General features: G+C 39.6%; 1 protein-coding gene across 10 annotated transcripts in view; it reads right to left on the reverse strand.

The window, feature by feature from the left end:
• The window catches only part of KIAA0586, a gene marked incomplete at its 5' end in the record, with an annotated part of 70,027 nt that overhangs the window by 25,695 nt on the left and 27,507 nt on the right, over positions 1-16,825 (reverse strand). For 6 of the 10 annotated variants that reach the window (XM_084519969.1, XM_084519962.1, XM_084519971.1 and 3 more), the window contains 10 exons: positions 2,089-2,228; positions 3,799-3,979; positions 9,167-9,301; positions 10,096-10,163; positions 10,672-10,913; positions 11,424-11,649; positions 12,202-12,361; positions 14,340-14,524; positions 15,140-15,258; positions 15,463-15,659. In XM_084519969.1, coding sequence (XP_084376095.1) covers positions 2,089-2,228; positions 3,799-3,979; positions 9,167-9,301; positions 10,096-10,163; positions 10,672-10,913; positions 11,424-11,649; positions 12,202-12,361; positions 14,340-14,524; positions 15,140-15,258; positions 15,463-15,659 — 1,653 coding nt within the window. Of the gene's footprint in view, positions 1-2,088; positions 2,229-3,798; positions 3,980-6,922; positions 7,717-9,166; positions 9,302-10,095; positions 10,164-10,671; positions 10,914-11,423; positions 11,650-12,201; positions 12,362-14,339; positions 14,525-15,139; positions 15,259-15,462; positions 15,660-16,825 lie in introns of those variants that run through there. The other 4 variants (XM_084519970.1, XM_084519964.1, XM_084519966.1 and 1 more) reach the window with 2 other exon arrangements.

The following is a 16,825-nucleotide window of genomic DNA, read 5'->3' on the forward strand; positions in this document are numbered from 1 at the left end:
AAATTAAGATCCCGTTCAGGGTAGGTTACAAAAACCCACCCAGGCTTTGCCATAATAAATCCTAACGTCCACAAGGTGCCTTCCCAGTTAAATCAGAACAAAGCTCTACAGAACTCAAGGCCCAGCTGGACGCCACCTGAAATATTTTCTCTAGCCTCTCTGCAAACACTACTAAAAGCCTAGTTTTGCTCCTAAATGGATTGGTCTTCTTGCTTCGTGCATAGCCGATAGAATCTTAGTTCAAAGAAAGCAAAACAATGCCTAGAGATGAAAAACAAATTGTGAAATGACTGATGTCAGAGTCAATAACTTGGGAGGAAATCTTTTAAGAAGTTTAAAGTGATTATCACCTTAAAACATTTCATAGAATGACTCATTCTGAACGCCTGAGTACCTCTTGTTTCAAATTGCTTTCAAATTACCTGCTACCAAGTTTTGTTTCTTTTTTTGGAGAAGGATGCACAGATCTAGTGGAGGGTCTCATGAAGCACGGCTTTGTCCCATGCAGGCAGATATTTACTCTGGTTATCACTTATAGGTAGACACATCATAGGATAGCTAAAAATCTAGCCCATGAAAAAATGTGATTTAGAGTCTTACGTGAGGAACACCCACATACAGGAAGAATATATTTTATTTGGGGGAAAACAACAAAACAAAACCACACACACAAAGTTTGGGGATTTGTTTGTTTGGTTTGGAGGAAGGGTGAGTTTTTTATGCCAGCAGGCAAAAAAGAAAAAGAACACAAACACAAAACCCCACCACACTAAGGGTTAGGTGCAAAAATAGGTTTCTAAAGATGAGATATACACATATATACATGTACATAAATTTGTATGTAACATGGGTCATCTTACACACGGTACATTACCATTTGCCTGTACCCTGGCACACAAAAATCAATTATATCAGCTAATTCTTCAGAGTATGTGATGCAGATGTCACTGGGTTCTTCATCATAACTACTGGTACTAAAAGAAGGAAACACACCCTTTACACTCCCTGCCCCTGTTATTTTTGGCTAGTGAAAGGATAGCAAGGATACAAACTTCACCTCAACAGCCACTGATGTTTAACAGAATCCAGTCTCGTCCGTGAACAATCATTCGAAGAAATAAAATAATCTGATGACCTCAAAGCGAAAGAGGTATATACCATTTAAAAACCTCTTTCAAGATGCAACACATCCCATCAGATGACATATTTAAGAACTGCTCAGAAACCAATGGCACAATACAGATCTATCCTCAAAAACAACAACAACAAAACAACAACATAAGATTGATAAATATAAGATATTTTGGGCTATTCTTAATACAGAATATCAGGTAAGGACAGAATGCATCCAGGAACATACCAACCATGGTAAATGTATTATTACTTTTAAACACACTGTGAAGCTTAACACATTAAAGAGCTCGTTTGTACTTTTTTGCCACTTACTATTTAAATTTACCCTTAGTGAGAAAACCATCATCTCTAGGTAACAGCACATATTAATAAAGTAGCAAAGGACTAACTTTACAGATTTCAAGCAGAGATCAACAGGATCTTTCTCTACCTTCAAGTATCCTAAGGTACATCACCATTACTGCCTACCGAACCCTGCTCCTACTATTATAGCCAAAGCTCCTGAAATGCTAAAATCATTGGTTTACAATGCTAAAAATGCTAAAAACATTGGTTTACATGCTGAACCTCTGCTATTACTTCCTTTCCTGTATATTGCACATGTTATTTTTCTATATTTGAAGTACTGTGCCCCTCCACCATTGGCGTAGCCTGTCTGAACTGAGTATGTATACTCCTAGGTCCTGTGAGACTGGTGAAGCAGTGAAGAAGTATGGCAAAGGTAAAAAAGGGATCTGAGCCTAACAGAAAACATATTGCTGGATTCTGTCACAGTAAAATCATTTTTTATTACACACGTGTACCTCACATACAGCTTCCCAGCTGAAGGTGTCACTTCAAACACATCAGTTCTGTGATGTCAGTATTCACACTAAACATGAAAATTAAACATTTATTTTCCTAGGTTTCATTTTGCACTTTCTGACTAGTGATGAAAAGATTATTTGAGTTTACCTGGGAGGGACCCTTTGAGAGAGATGTCACACTGAAGTCTGGTTGGGCTGCTTGCAGAACACGTTTTGAAATGGGTTGCGATTCCAGTTCAGCCATAAGCATTGGACCATGACTTGTATCAGCATCTCCAAGAGTTTCTGCTGAGAGAGAAAAATAAGTAAGAAAAAAAATCCTTGATGAGCTGGAGCAATAATCTCCCAGACAGCTCATGTGACAGGATGTGGATTCTTTTCAACAATGGACATGCACTGTCAAAGAGAATGATTCCCTCCTTACATGGTGCTTCGTATATCCCTCTAATTGTCCTTGTGGGGTAAAAAGAAGAAGGAAATGCATCTCTGTGGAGATCAGAAGAAAAAAATCAGCCTCATCACCTGTAGATTTCTAACATGGCAAGCATTTATTGTAGCTTCAGAGATGTAAAGTTCATGATACCATTATAGGCTTAATGCACTTTACCACACATATTAGAAAGAGATTGGAAAGGCTTCTTCATGAAAATGTTTCACTCTGCTCACTCTGCTGTGTGGATGAAAAGAAACCTGTATATACGTTTTTTTAAAGGGGTAATTTTCTGTATAATCTTGCATTCAGCATGCTTTCACAGCCTGCAAGTGTGTAAAGCATCTTTATGAGAAATATACTGACAGATCATGAACTAACTTTACCCTTCTGCTATCATACAGAGCCAAAGAAAGAATTCTAAATCTAATTAACTACAATTATTGCTTAATTAACTGTAATTATTGTTCATTTTAAATACTACATGTGTCACTTCTCATTTGCATGTTGGTTTTTTATATCCATAACTTCAAGCACTAAAAACAAGGATTTAAAAATGAAAGTTTGCTCATCAAGATGCTGTTACACATCTACATAAGCAACACCTTAAACATCCTACAAAGGGATGTTATGTTTCTATGATACAATAAAGAGGGTGAAAACCTGAAAATAGTCATACACGTACGGTCCCATACAATCCCTAGAATTCTTACAAGATGTGTCTGCAAGTAAGTGATTCATTATGACAGAGAAACTACACTGCAAGGCTCTATGTACAGAGATATACACCCTGAAATATATGAACTTTTATATCAGTACAACGATTACTTCATTTCATCCCTAAAAACAATTCTCAAATGAAATGTTGGACTTGCACCCTAATTGTTGTGGCTGTTGGGACATAGCACTTAGTTCTGACTTGCATTAGACTGAAGGACGTGCAACTTGACAAACCACTGAATGGATACAGAACATTTGGAAGAAAAGAATAAACAATCACTAAGTTTTTTTTTAGAATCTATGTAAATGTCCCAGAGAAGAAATCATAGAATTGTGAAATGGTTTGGGTTGGAAGGAACCTTGAAGGATCACCTAGTTCCAACCCCCTGCCATGGGCAGAGACACTTCCCACTAGACCAAGTTGCCCAAAGCCCCAGCCAGGCCTTAAACGCTTCAAGGGATGGGGCATCCACAACTTATCTGGGCAACCTGTTCCAGTGCCTCACCACTGTCTGAATAAAGAATTTCTTCCTTATACCTAATCTAAAGTTACTCTCTTTCAGTTTAAAGCCATTGTCCCTTGTCCCCTCATTACACTCTCTGATAAAGAGTCCTTCTCCAACTTTCTTGTAGGCCCCCTTAGGTACTGGAAGGCCACTACAAGATCTCTCAGGAGCCTTCACTTCTGAAATAACAGTCCAATCATACCTGCAGTTTGGGCAAGCTGCCCTGGTGACAGAGAACGGAAATCCTGGTATGGTCTGTTCTCAGAGGTCTGAGCAGCTGCATGGTCCATATTAACTGCGTGCCCCATTAGGATTCTCTCTTCTGCTCTGGTCAGCCTAGGTCTTTGACCTTCACTGAGCTCCCCAGCACTGTCATCAGAATCCTGCATAGAACAGCAACATCAGAACAGCAGGTAGACAAAAAAATTAGAAAAAATAATAAAAAAATTATTCCAAAACCAGGCAAACTTAAGTCTATGCAACTAGCATTGAATAAAGGAAGCTAAAACTGAAAAGCTATCGTCTAATTGGCTTTGAAAGCAAGATGTACATTTATTAACACTGGACTGAAAAGAATTGGAGCTGAAGAACACCACTTATTTTGTTAGCTGTGTCCCAAAGTAATAAGAACCTAAGTTATATTTTGGCACAGAAGTCTTTAGCATTACAGATACGTCCGTTGTTGACTGCCTGTAACACTGGAAGCACATAAAAGCTATTGCATGCCTTTGCATAGCATGTCAGAGAAAAACTTTAAAATATGTTTGGATGGCACATAAATGCAGATGGTTCTCTGGCTTCTGACTTTCACAGCTGAAAACAACAAAATAAAACAACAAAAAAACAGTTAACTTGCTTCTATACAGGAAAAAAAAAGATGGCTAACTACACATACACACATGGAATCATTCCAATGCAATACTAGTAACATCTACAAGAGATTCTCTTATACACAGGAAGGTGTGCTTGCACACACCTTGCCAGAATCTGTGGAGGAATTTATTAGTGTCTTGTATGGACAGACTGAACAGTCTGTGGCTATGGGAAAGCCAAAAACCAAATCAGAGATGCTTTTTTAATTGGCAGTGCTGATGAGAAAATGCCATTACAATTACAGTTAGGCTCAGAGTTGACGCTGCAGAAATCTATTCTCTAAGTTCATCCACCAGAGCTCATTAAGCAAAATGAAGACAGACAAACGAACAGTTAAGGAGGCGAGTGAAGTCAGTAATTATTTAAACTAAACTGACCAAGACAGAAGGAAGAAACTGCATATGCACCAGTAAAATCACAAAAGGCAAGATCTGTCCTAAACAAAGGTGCTCATGAACTGTGTTGCTGTATTCAAAATTCACTTCCTTTAAACATTCCTCCAGCTATGTCAGTTAGGATAGACACTCAATCCAAACCACTACTTTCCACATAGAAAATACCTAGATGTGTTACAATGACATTTGCCCTTTGTGATGTAGATGTATTTTTTCTGTTAGTCTGATTTTTTCTGCCAACCACATATGAATATTTTGCGGTTTTGCTCCAAGATCGGTATCAACAGCATATGCAAAAGAGCACGAAAACATTTGCTGATGGTTATTCTTCATAACAGCTGTACAAATGTATTAGGCAGGTAAGTGCAGTGAACTGCCAAACATACCAACTACATCGCTGAAGTGATAAAACACTTCCCTGATGTTCAAAAGGACAAATCTGATATACTGAAACAGTCACATACACACCTAGAAAACAAGGTATGTGTGACACTATGTACAGCTAAGTTATTTGTAGAGACATGTAACCTTCAGTGGTTTCAGAAGTTTTACATGAGAAGAGACAATATAAGTGGAGTCACTTCACAGAATCACAAAATTTCTAGGTTGGAAGAGACCTCAAGATCATCGAGTCCAACCTCTGACCTAACGCTAACAGTCCTCCGCTAAACCATATCCCTAAGCTCTATTAGTGATTCAACTACATTTCTCTGAAGGCAGCATCCATACATTCTCACTAGGGATTTACTGCATCTTTTCTGCATTTTGAGTCTCTAGGATATTTCCCAAAATTGCAGAATCACAGACCGGCTGAGGCTGGAGGCCAACCCCTGCTCAAGCAGGACCACCAGAGCTGGTTGCCCATGACTGTGCCCAGCCGGCTTTTGAAGACGTCCAAGGACAGAGACGGAGCCGTCTCTCTGGGCAGCCCGTGCACAGCACCAAAATGTTTCCTGATGTTCAGAGGAAACCCCCCCAGGTTTTACTTTGTGCCTGCTGCCTCTTGCCATCGTCTTGCCGTCCTGTATAGAGGATGTAACAGTCTGCAATGAATCAAGCAGATGGAAGATAATTTACAGGTTTTGTTCTTGAGTCCCACTCGAGTGTGCAGCACAGGACAGCCACTGGCAAAATCTTTGGTTCATGTAAGAGAAAGAAAGATGCAAGTCTACAGCTCTGGCTGAGGCATCCTCAGCACTGTCAGGCACTTGCGGACACAGGGTTGGGCACTGGACATCTTTCATACCCAAAGTGTGAAATATCACCTCCAGACAGCAAACATTTTTCTGCTGCAATTGAGCCTTCAAACCCACAAATCTCAGCAGCAAGTACCACACGAATCTTTACACTGTGGCAGTGGGTAGGCAGCACCTGCAGGATTTGATGCTCTTTTAACCTTTGCTGAGCTGCTGATCTTCAAACCGATCTTACAGCTGCTGAATTTCCCTCCCCAGAATTGCAAGCGGCTGTTGTTTGTTGTTATACTTTTATTTTACTTAAAGTAAAATAAAGTAAAATAATTTTATTTAACCGCTTCTTCTGCTCAGTGGGCACTGGTCCTGGTGATGCCATGGCCATGTCACAGGGGACAGAATGTTGGCGGTGGCCATGTCACAGGGGGAGCGGCTATAAAAGGGCCGCAGCAGGCCAGGCCGGCCAGTCCAGCCGAGGAGCAGCCAGATGAGTTGGGGCTGAGAAGGGAGAGGAGAGGCCCTTCAGGGCAATGAAGGGCGGCCGCTCCCCTCCAGCTGGTTTTTTATTATTACAGATAGAATCCTGGAAAACGACAGAGCAAGACCATGGCTACAGCCTTCTTCCAGCACTCCGCTGGAGACATGTCAACATTCAACAGGACGGATCCCTGGACTCCATGGCCACTTGCTAAGGAAGGTCAACACCCAGTCCCTTCCCACATTGTGCCGCTGGCACCAGCCCCACTGATGTCAGGCCACATCACAGTGGGGCTGGTGACATGGTGGGCCCAGGAGACGCCTGGTAGTAGACATGGCGGTTCTCTTGTTGCCCGTTCTTGTTTCTCTGCTAGCCTCAGCGCTGGACACGGAGGCGAGCCCATGACACGACAACATTCTACAGGAGAGATCCTTGGACTCCATGGCCACATGATAAGGAAGGTCAACACCCAGTCCCTTCCCACATTGTGCCGCTGGCACCAGCCCCACTGATGTCACGGCCACATCACAGTGGGGCTGGTGACATGGTGGGCCCAGGAGACGCCTGGTATTACACATGGGCAGTTCTCTTGTTGCCTAGCCTCAGCACTGGACACAGACGCGAGCCCATGACACGTCAACATTTGACAGGACAGATCCTTGGACTCCATGGCCACATGCTGAGGAAGGTCAACTCCCAATCTTCCCACATTGTGCTGCTGGCACAGGCCCTGGTGATGTCAGGCCACATCACAGTGGGGCTGGTGACAGGGTGGGCCCAGGAGACGCCTGGTATTAGACATGGTGGTTCTCTTGTTGCCCATACTTGCTTCTCTGCCAGCCTCAGCGCTGGACACGGACACGAGCCCATGACACGACAACGTTCTACAGGAGAGATCCCTGGACTCCATGGCCACATGCTGAGGAAGGTCAACACCCAGTTCCTTCCCACATTGTGCTGCTGGCACCAGCCCCACTGATGTCACGGCCACATCACAGTGGGGCTGGTGACAGGGTGGGCCCGGGAGGGGGGTGGCACAACACACAGGGGTTCGCTTTTTAGTGCTTTTGCTTCTCTGCTAGCCTCAGTGCTGGACATGGACACGAGCCCATGACACCACGCTCCTGGCCGCCTCTCCTTGACGCACCACTGGAGACACATCAATATCCTACAGGACAGTCCTACAGAGGAGCAGATGGTGCCATCAGCTGCGGACAACAATTCTGCAACACCCCATACTTGCTATATGAACTTGTCTATTTGTAACCTGTTCTTAATAAAAGAATTTTTCTTAATAAAATGTAATTTTGAGAACCACTATGAATTGTGATGAAGTATCTTTTAGCTGTTTCCTGCTGATTTCCTGTATGCTGTTCTCCCACAAAGATCAATGGAAACTTAATACCCATTGTTCAGCCATGAGGACATATTTACACTTCAATCCCTTGTATGCACAAAATATTAAACTGTTCCTACACATGTCTAGAATTAATTTCTTTGGGAAGAACTCAAAAAGCTAAAACATTCTATCTTGAAAATAAAATGAAACTGGAAAGCTAACCCACAAAAGGTATTGTTATCCCTTCACAGAATCACAGAATTTCTAGGTTGGAAGAGACCTCAAGATCACTGAGTCCAACCTCTGACCTAACACTAACAGTACCCACTAAACAATATTCCTAAGCTCTACATCTAAACGTCTTTTAAAGACCTCCAGGGATGGTGACTCCACCACTTCCCTGGGCAGCCTGTTCCAATGCCTCACAACCCTTTTGGTAAAGAAGTTCTTCCTAACATCCAACCTAAACATCCCCTGGCGCAACTTTAACCCGTTCCCCCTCGTCCTGTCACCAGGCACGTGGGAGAACAGACCAACCCCCACCTCCCTACAGCCTCCTTTAAGGTACCTATAGAGAGCAATAAGGTCGCCCCTGAGCCTCCTCTTCTCCAGGCTGAACAAGCCCAGCTCCCTCAGCCGCTCCTCGTAGGACTTCTTCTCCAGGCCCCTCACCAGCTTCGTCGCCCTTCTCTGCACCCGCTCCAGCACCTCCATGTCCTTCTTGTAGCGAGGGGCCCAAAACTGAACACAGTACTCGAGGTGCGGCCTCACCAGAGTCGAGTACAGGGGGACAATCACTTCCCTAGCCCTGCTGGCCACACTGCTTCTTATACAAGCCAGGATGCTGTTGGCCTTCTTGGCCACCTGAGCACACTGCTGGCTCATATTCAGCCGACTATCAACCAATACTCCCAGGTCTTTCTCCGCCAGGCAGCTCTCCAACCACTCATCTCCCAGCCTGTAGCTCTGCTTGGGGTTATTGCGCCCCAGGTGCAGGACCTGGCACTTGGCCTTGTTGAACTTCATGCAGTTGACCTCAGCCCATCGGTCCAGCCTTTTCAGATCCTCCTGCAGAGCCTTCCTACCCTCGAGCAGATCGACACACACACCTAACTTGGTGTCATCTGCGAATGATTTCCATCAGGGATTGGGGTGTATGAACTTAACAGTAAGGATAAGCTTGAAACTTCATGAACTTAAGATTTTGTCCGCTTTTGAGTACAATAGTTTCCTTCAATCTTCACATGCTTGTGTTTCGCTTCTGTGTTGCAAGAAAAAGGACAGTAAATTACCTCCAAATAGTGCATTCGTCCTTGTGCAGCAACAGGTGCTTGATTTAATTTGGCTAAAAGGGTCAGGACAGGATCCCTGTGATAGCCTTTATGGTGTCTTCTCACCACCTGCCCTTCGCTGGGAGGATCATAATCCTAAAACAAAGAAACAAAATCCACATAATCCTTGATCCTGAACTTTTTTTTGTAGGAATCTGCATCATTCTTACTTAAGTTCACAATTAAGCTTTTTCTTTACAAAGGAAGTTGTTACAGTTTCCACATTCAGAACCTGTGTCATGATGATCCAGGCATCTAAAAGTAAGCAAAGTGACACACTGCTTTCTTCTTTTACTCAAGAGACACGCAAAGTCTTTAAAAAGCTTTATACCTAAGATTGCAATACTTTGTGAAGGACAAGATCTTTTAAGTCTTCAAGTCCAGAGAACAGTTAAAAAAGTGGTGAATACTTTGACTTCTGAACCTTCCAAGACAAAGCACTACACCATCAGACATCAGATAAAAAAACAGATGTTTTAAGCAGCTTTAACTAACTCAGTCTCAGCTAATCTACTTTAATAAATTAAGCACACAAGCAATTAAAAGATGGCTCAAAACTGAAGCAGTAGAGCATAACCATGTTATACTCTGGTTTAAGTTGTCCTGAAGTTAAAAGCACTAGAAATTAAAATGCATATTAGCTCTCTCTCACCTACAGAATATAAACCTTTCAACTTTTTTTTTTTTTTCTTTTAGAAATTAGTTTGTATAATGTGTTTTTTCTTTTCTTAGGAGCTATGAAATTCTAATGATATTTGTAAGTGTACAGTTTAAAAGTGTAAATTTAAGTTGTAAGTTTGTAAGTGAAAATGCTTAAAGGTCTTCCAATTTACAAAGCTGCTCAAGGCAGACTACCACATGAAATCCATTCCCATCAGACATTTCCTTACCATTTCATTGGCATCTTGTAAAGTACTCATTAAGCTCTCAGTGATATTTGGAAGAGGCAGTCCTCCTTCTGTTAAGGTTGAAAAATATTTTAAGTTAGAAATATTAAAAAATATACTATTTGTATGAAAGAAAGCTAATGCCACTTTCTTCAATCATTGCAACACAGTGCTTTAGTAAATTTGGAAATTGTTGCTACCGGATCTGTAGTGTAAAAAAAGACGTCCAGCTTCCAGAAAATCACTCTTACACTATGCTTTCAATAACAATTTAGTACCACATGGGACTTATGCAAGACAGTTGAAATTATTTTCAATGTTGATTTTATGACTTAGCAGCAGATTTAATCTTTTTTTCATTAGTAAGTTGGTTCATTTCGTTTTTTTGTTGAAAAAGAACAATGTCATCTCTTAAGTTCATCCAAAAACATGAAGTGAAAATTAAAGGTCAGGTTTGTAGTTTTATCTGATCATGTATGAAACGTAATTCCAGTAGACTGGATGAGAATTGTATAAAGAAAAAAATCAAATAATAATAATAATAATAGCCAAATTCCACAAATCTGTTTCATTAGTTACCTCTTGCAGCCAGCATCTGGCCATAGCTGAACACGACCTCCCCTTCTGAGATGGGTCTGTCTGCAGTTTCTGTTTCGGTGAGGGTAAGACTACTTTCCTGTGTGGACTGCTCAGAACTAACTGTAGATGCAGCTGATGGAACCTGTGGTTCACAAGGAAGCGATTCCAAGGGCCTTGGTGATGACTGCCAAGATGGAATAATCAAGGCTTCTGGTTCCTCATCATTAGCCACTGACATCTCACTAAAATGTAAGAATATACACCGTGAACACACCAAAAAGCACTGAACATTACAGAGTAAAAACTTAAATTAATACTGAAAAGAAATTAATTTGCAAGTATTATTTTCAAATGGAAGAGCGCAGCACTTTACAATCTAGTCCAAGAATCAACATGCCTAAATAACATTAACGAATTTCTAGCCATAAATAAAAATTACCACGTGCATTCTATTGAGGCAATAGAAAAGATAAGATGCTAGTAATACAGCTTTAAATTGTCACTACATTTATTACTGATGTGTAACACCATCAGTTTCATGTTTAGAATGACAGTGTATAATGACATCCACATTCTGAGAAAAGTCCTGATTTTACATTTTTCCCAAAATATAAGTTAAGTATTTCAGAAAAAAAATGCTGGTTTATCTCAATGCCTCCTTAAATATATTTTGAGTAGTTCTGTCTACTGGCTTTTTGAGGATATATTTATTTCTTAATAAACAAGAAAACCACGTAGCCTGTTAAACTCACACAGCCCTGGGATGGAGTGGTTCTTCAGCTACAGGACTGGGTTTCTCTTCTTCCAAAGGAAGCTCTGCATCATCCCATGGGTTTGGAAGCTTTGGTTTCCCCATTTTTGCAGCTTCAGAGACCCCCTCTGAGGCAGGAGAGCTTGGCGTGGCTATTCTAGGAGGTGTATTGATAGGAGTGATCACAGGTGTGCCAACAAGACTAGCAGCAGCTGGAATATCAGTTCCTGCATGTGTGAAGCCAAATTGCAGATCAGAAAGGAAAGCAGGAAGTAGCACTTGTAATATTTGTGGTATCTGTTTGATAGTTATGGAGATGAGACTAGATTAAAACTAGCTTCTTTTAAGTATGGTGGTGGCATTTGAAAGAGCTATAATAAAATCTCAATTGTTTACTTCCTTTAATAAGGGAAACTGCTTTGCATTTTAAAAACTAAGCTGCTTTACTTGGAGAGTGTAAATTTGGCTCAAATAACACTAGGAACACAGGAAGGAGCAAAAGACAGCTATTTTTCTAATGTGAAAGGTGGGGGGACTAGGGGAGTGGAAATCATACAGTGTAGCAATGTGCATTATGTTTGAAAACAGAACTGTTATCAGATAGATGTTTGCTTTTTATACAAATTAGCTCATAATTTTTGTATTACATGAGTCCCCACTTGAATCATAGCCTCAAGAATGTTTATCCTGAGAGATAACATGTCTTTGAAGAAGAAAATTAAAGGCAGTAGATTAAAGCATATTTGCTCCTTCTAAAGTTCAATTGTTATTTTCACTACCTGCTTCTTTCATTTTTTCTTGTCCATGAACATCTCCGCCAATTTCTGTAATAGATGGAGAAGACTCCGGAGTTTTGACTGGAGGCAATTCTTTTTCTGAAGGTGGGGTTTGTGGTGGTGTGGCCTGGGGTGTTGGCAATGGAGTAGGCACAAGAGACTCCTGTGGGAAAAAAAGAAATAATAATTAAAAAAAAAAGTAATGAAATTGTTATCTCCATGCAAAACTCCCATCTTCCAAGTATCCCCAGAGTTAGCAGTGGGTGAGGGAGGGGAAAGGAAGGGAGAGAGGGAGAGAGAGAGAGAGAAGTTATCACAAAACAGGAACAGTCATTGCTTGTAAATTATCTTATAAATATCTTAAGTAAATTATCTTATATGACTTTTAAGAAAGCATTTGATACAATGTTCAGTAAGAAAATACATCCTTACATGGACAAAATTGAATTAATATATTTACCACAAGAAAAATCAGTTAAAGGTAAGATTACAAACAATGCAACAGCCAAAATTGTGAAGCACTAAAATAAGCAAGGGAAGAGTCGTGATGTTCTTTTTTTTTTTTTTTTTTAAAAATAAATAAATAAAATAAAATAAATAAAAAACGACGGTGATGGAGATGAATCTGACAAGCAAGTATGCTGTTGGTTCTCATTCCGCCTGCTATGGAGGAACCTGATGGATCTCTCCAGTTTTTTTCCAGTCCTGTTTTCTGGTATTTCATAAAGAAAATGAGATAATCAGGCTAAGGACGGTTTCCAGGCTAGTTTCTGAAGAATAAACCCTGAAACTGAATATTTTTATTAACAACTCTTATGGGAAATGAAACATGCTAACACATTTAGCAGTTCACACACAAACACATGAAATCATGAACTCTGAAGAACCTGGTAGCTAGACTGAAGTTCTAGATAAACAAACTTCACAGTAAAAAATGGGTAGATCACGAACACACAACTACATATTCAAGAACTTCTGTTATAAACTAAGAATAAATGGAAAAAGGGGAAGAGAATAATTATGAATGTACAAGTTAGCCAAAGGATAACCGTTAGAAAGACTGTTTCTAACTAATACTTTCCATCAGACTGTTGGAAAGACTTTAAAAAAATAAAAATGAAAAAAAGAAGGCTACCTGAGATTGCAATAAAGGCAGGCACCCATCACTACTACAGCACAAGGCACTAAGGCAACCCCATCTTGCATACTATATTATTATTAAAAATGTGTATTAGCATATGAGTTACTCATTATCAAGACCAATCTAAAATGGAAAACACAGAAGCATTGCCCATCAGTAAGAGCTGAAAAACAAAATCCATATGGATGACTGTTTTATTTAACCTAATCAAAGGCCAAAAAGGACAAAACTAATCACTAGAAGTAAGTAAATGAATATATATAGTAAAGAGAAAACAACCATTTCACTTAGAGGACATTTCAGTTTAAGTTGGTACCAAAACAGGAAGACTTAAAAGGGCCATTAATTAATTAAGAATGGTAATGAGGGGGGAGAGGTTTCTAAGTATCAGAAGAACAAGATCCAAAGAACAGCCCTCTTTAATCCATAATGGATTGAGGAAGAGCCCTTTGAATGCAGACCTTATACAACACTGGATTGTAGCACAGCCATGCTGTTATCAAAATAAGAGACAGCTGTCATTTATCAAAAGGAACACAGAAAATTATTCTGTATTACAGGAAGCTCTACTAATCATTTAAGTGCTTACTAAAAACTACTGAACTTAAACATTAGAAAGAATTAAAACTTATTTTTACACATATTCACTACAGGCTGCCAGCCCGTAAGACCACAAATATCAATCAGATCAGTTTATTTTTTACTCTTGCAACTTTGCAAGAAAGTAACATAGCTATGTTATATTCAACAAAGTAAGGAAGGTTTTGTCTTGTTGCTTGTTGGGGTATGATACGGAACAATCAGAAAATGCAAATCAGCTTCAGTCTTTTTTTTGGCCATATTAGAATCACCATCCTACCAAGAAACTACCCCTTAGGAGATGGTTTAGTGGGTGACATTGGTAGTAGGGTGATGGTTGGAGCAGATGATCTTGGAGGTCTTTTCCAACCCTTATGATTCTATGAACTTCAGTAGGAGAATTTAAATAAAACACTCTTACCGTTGTAATTGCTGTACTTGGAACAATATTTGTAGCAGCAACTGCTTTCTGAGCCTGCCTGTTACCCAGCATGGTCTCAATTGTCTCGCTGAGAGCTTCGTTTACAAAATGGCTAATCATTTCTGAGTCCACTGGTACACCAGCATCAACAAAGAGTTGAAAACCTCCACCACCTGCAACTTGAACTGGAAATGAAGGAACACAAAGCACACACACAGGCCTCAGTTTTTAAACTTGTGTACTATACCGCAGCCATGCATTATATCCCCTATGAACTTTTAAACATTCCTCTGAAGAAAGTGATTTTTGTACTTTAGAGACAAAAGAAACAACAGTAGAGAATCAAATCAGGGTCACAAAAGAAGCCAGTGAATAGCAGTGACATCATAGGAAAAATGCATTTATCTCTCGTTATCACATTTTTATAAGATTTATTTTCTCTCATTATCACATTTTTATAAGATTATCACTTTTTTTTGGATTTATCTATTAAAAAAAAAGAAAAGCAAAGAAGCATTACAGGATTAGCAAAATGCAATGCACATGCAAAATCTAATTTAGATGGCCAATTTTTGCACAATTATTTGTGCATTTTGTGTGTTTTATGTTGTTGTTTTGCTTTTTAATTTCAGTGGCCTTATAACACTTGCTCAGTCTCAAATTAAAGCATGCTCTTTTGTATAATAAGAGTTTCACTGGTACAGCATAATCTGCTCTTGAGCACAGCTATCTAGAGAACTTGTTAAAATTAGCCTATGCTTGAGAAAATCCATCCTCTGAGAACATTAACTCCTACTTACCAATGTCAGAGGTTACACTCTCGCTGTCTTCCCCCTCTGATGTGCTAACACTGGGCACTGTTTCTTTTTGAACTGGGTACATCTCACTGATAATTTTTGCCATTATTTCTTGTTCCACCCTACGAAAATAAAATGTGTATAACTATCAGTAACCATCAAGACACCTAAAAGGATAGAAAACAGTATTCTTGTCACAAAATATAAGGAAGTTCAAAGAAAAGAGGAGAAGGGAAGAGAGGGGAGGAAAAAAGGGAAAGTATTCTTACAGATTTGTTCCTTCTTTCATACATATTCTCCTGATATTTTGTTACACTGCAACTCACCAATTTATCAACCTGTTTTCTATAGTTTCTCTCCTTTCAATCAGTTTATCCAAAACATCAGAAGACTGCTGAGGAGCAGAAGCCACTGGAGGAAACACAGGACCACTGTATGTTGGCGAGGCAACTTTAAAATGTCCATTAAGCTCTAGAAGAGGCTCAGTGAATTCTGGAATTTCATCCCTCTCCTCTTCCTGATCCTAAAAATAATTAGTAAATTAAATTATAATATATTTTTAGAAGACAATGTCACTGAGGTAACCATCAGATTTTGTTTCTCAAGAAATAGTTGTGTGCATATCACAGAACACAAACTACGTTTTCCCTTCTTATTATGTTGCAGTTAATTGACACGATTCTAAACCTAGCAAATCAGGGTATAAGAACTGCTGGGTAAAATAACATGATTTGCCTTTTATTTCCCACACAGGGCAGGGAGCCAATGGTAATATTAATATGGGATTAATTAACTCATGACATAACTCTGGGGTTTTTTTGAAATACATATTTGAGAAATACACCTCCTTAAAAAAAAAAAAAAAAAAAAAAAAAGAGCTTAGGAAACTTTTTACAGTTACTTGCTGAATTAGTGGGTTTTGTTGCTGGGTTTTGTTGTTTGGGTTTGCTTTTAAAAATTAAACTTTCTGGCCTTCTGGCTGAAAGATACCTTGCCAGAAGTGTGCAGAACAAGCGTGCAGTCATTCAAAGCTCTAATAAAGTTGCCATCACCAAAGCCAGACATTAATAATTTATACGTATGTTCCCTTTATGTTTATAGTTAAACTAACTTAGATTGCTAAAAAGTTAGACGACATTTCTGGGCAACAAATTCACCAGAGATGTTTTGAATTTAACCTTAATGTACGACTCTGTGCTCATTAAATTGTATTTCCCCAGATATCACCTTCCTTCTTCCTCCTGTGTGCACAGAAAGCATTAAGTCCCAAAAAGCACAGTCACCAACCCATCATATTGTACTGAGTGTCCCCTGATGTATGAGAACCTGTATCCATCTCTCATAAAATTAGAAGCAAACATCTCAGAAACTAAAATAATTCTCTATGAAGATTGGGCATGCTAAAAGGAGATGAAGAGCTGAGCCCCAAATTATGAGTGAAAAGCATATTATGGTGCATAAAAAGGCTCACTGTAAATCTACATTTATTAAGAATGATCTCCAACACACAAAGGAAAGAAAGGTTTTCTTTTTTTCTACAAAATAAATTTACTTTTAACCAATAAAAAATTAAATGAAGTACTTAATATGAAAAAGAAAGGAGAGAAGAGAAAAAAATGACTAACAGTTTCCTCTCTTTCCCCAATCCAGCATTAAAATGCTTCTCTCCTACCTTAACATACTTTAAAA

The sequence above is a fragment of the Aythya ferina genome (genome assembly GCF_964211825.1).
Source record: "Aythya ferina genome assembly, chromosome: 5".
In the NCBI taxonomy this organism is placed as follows: Eukaryota; Metazoa; Chordata; class Aves; order Anseriformes; family Anatidae; genus Aythya; species Aythya ferina.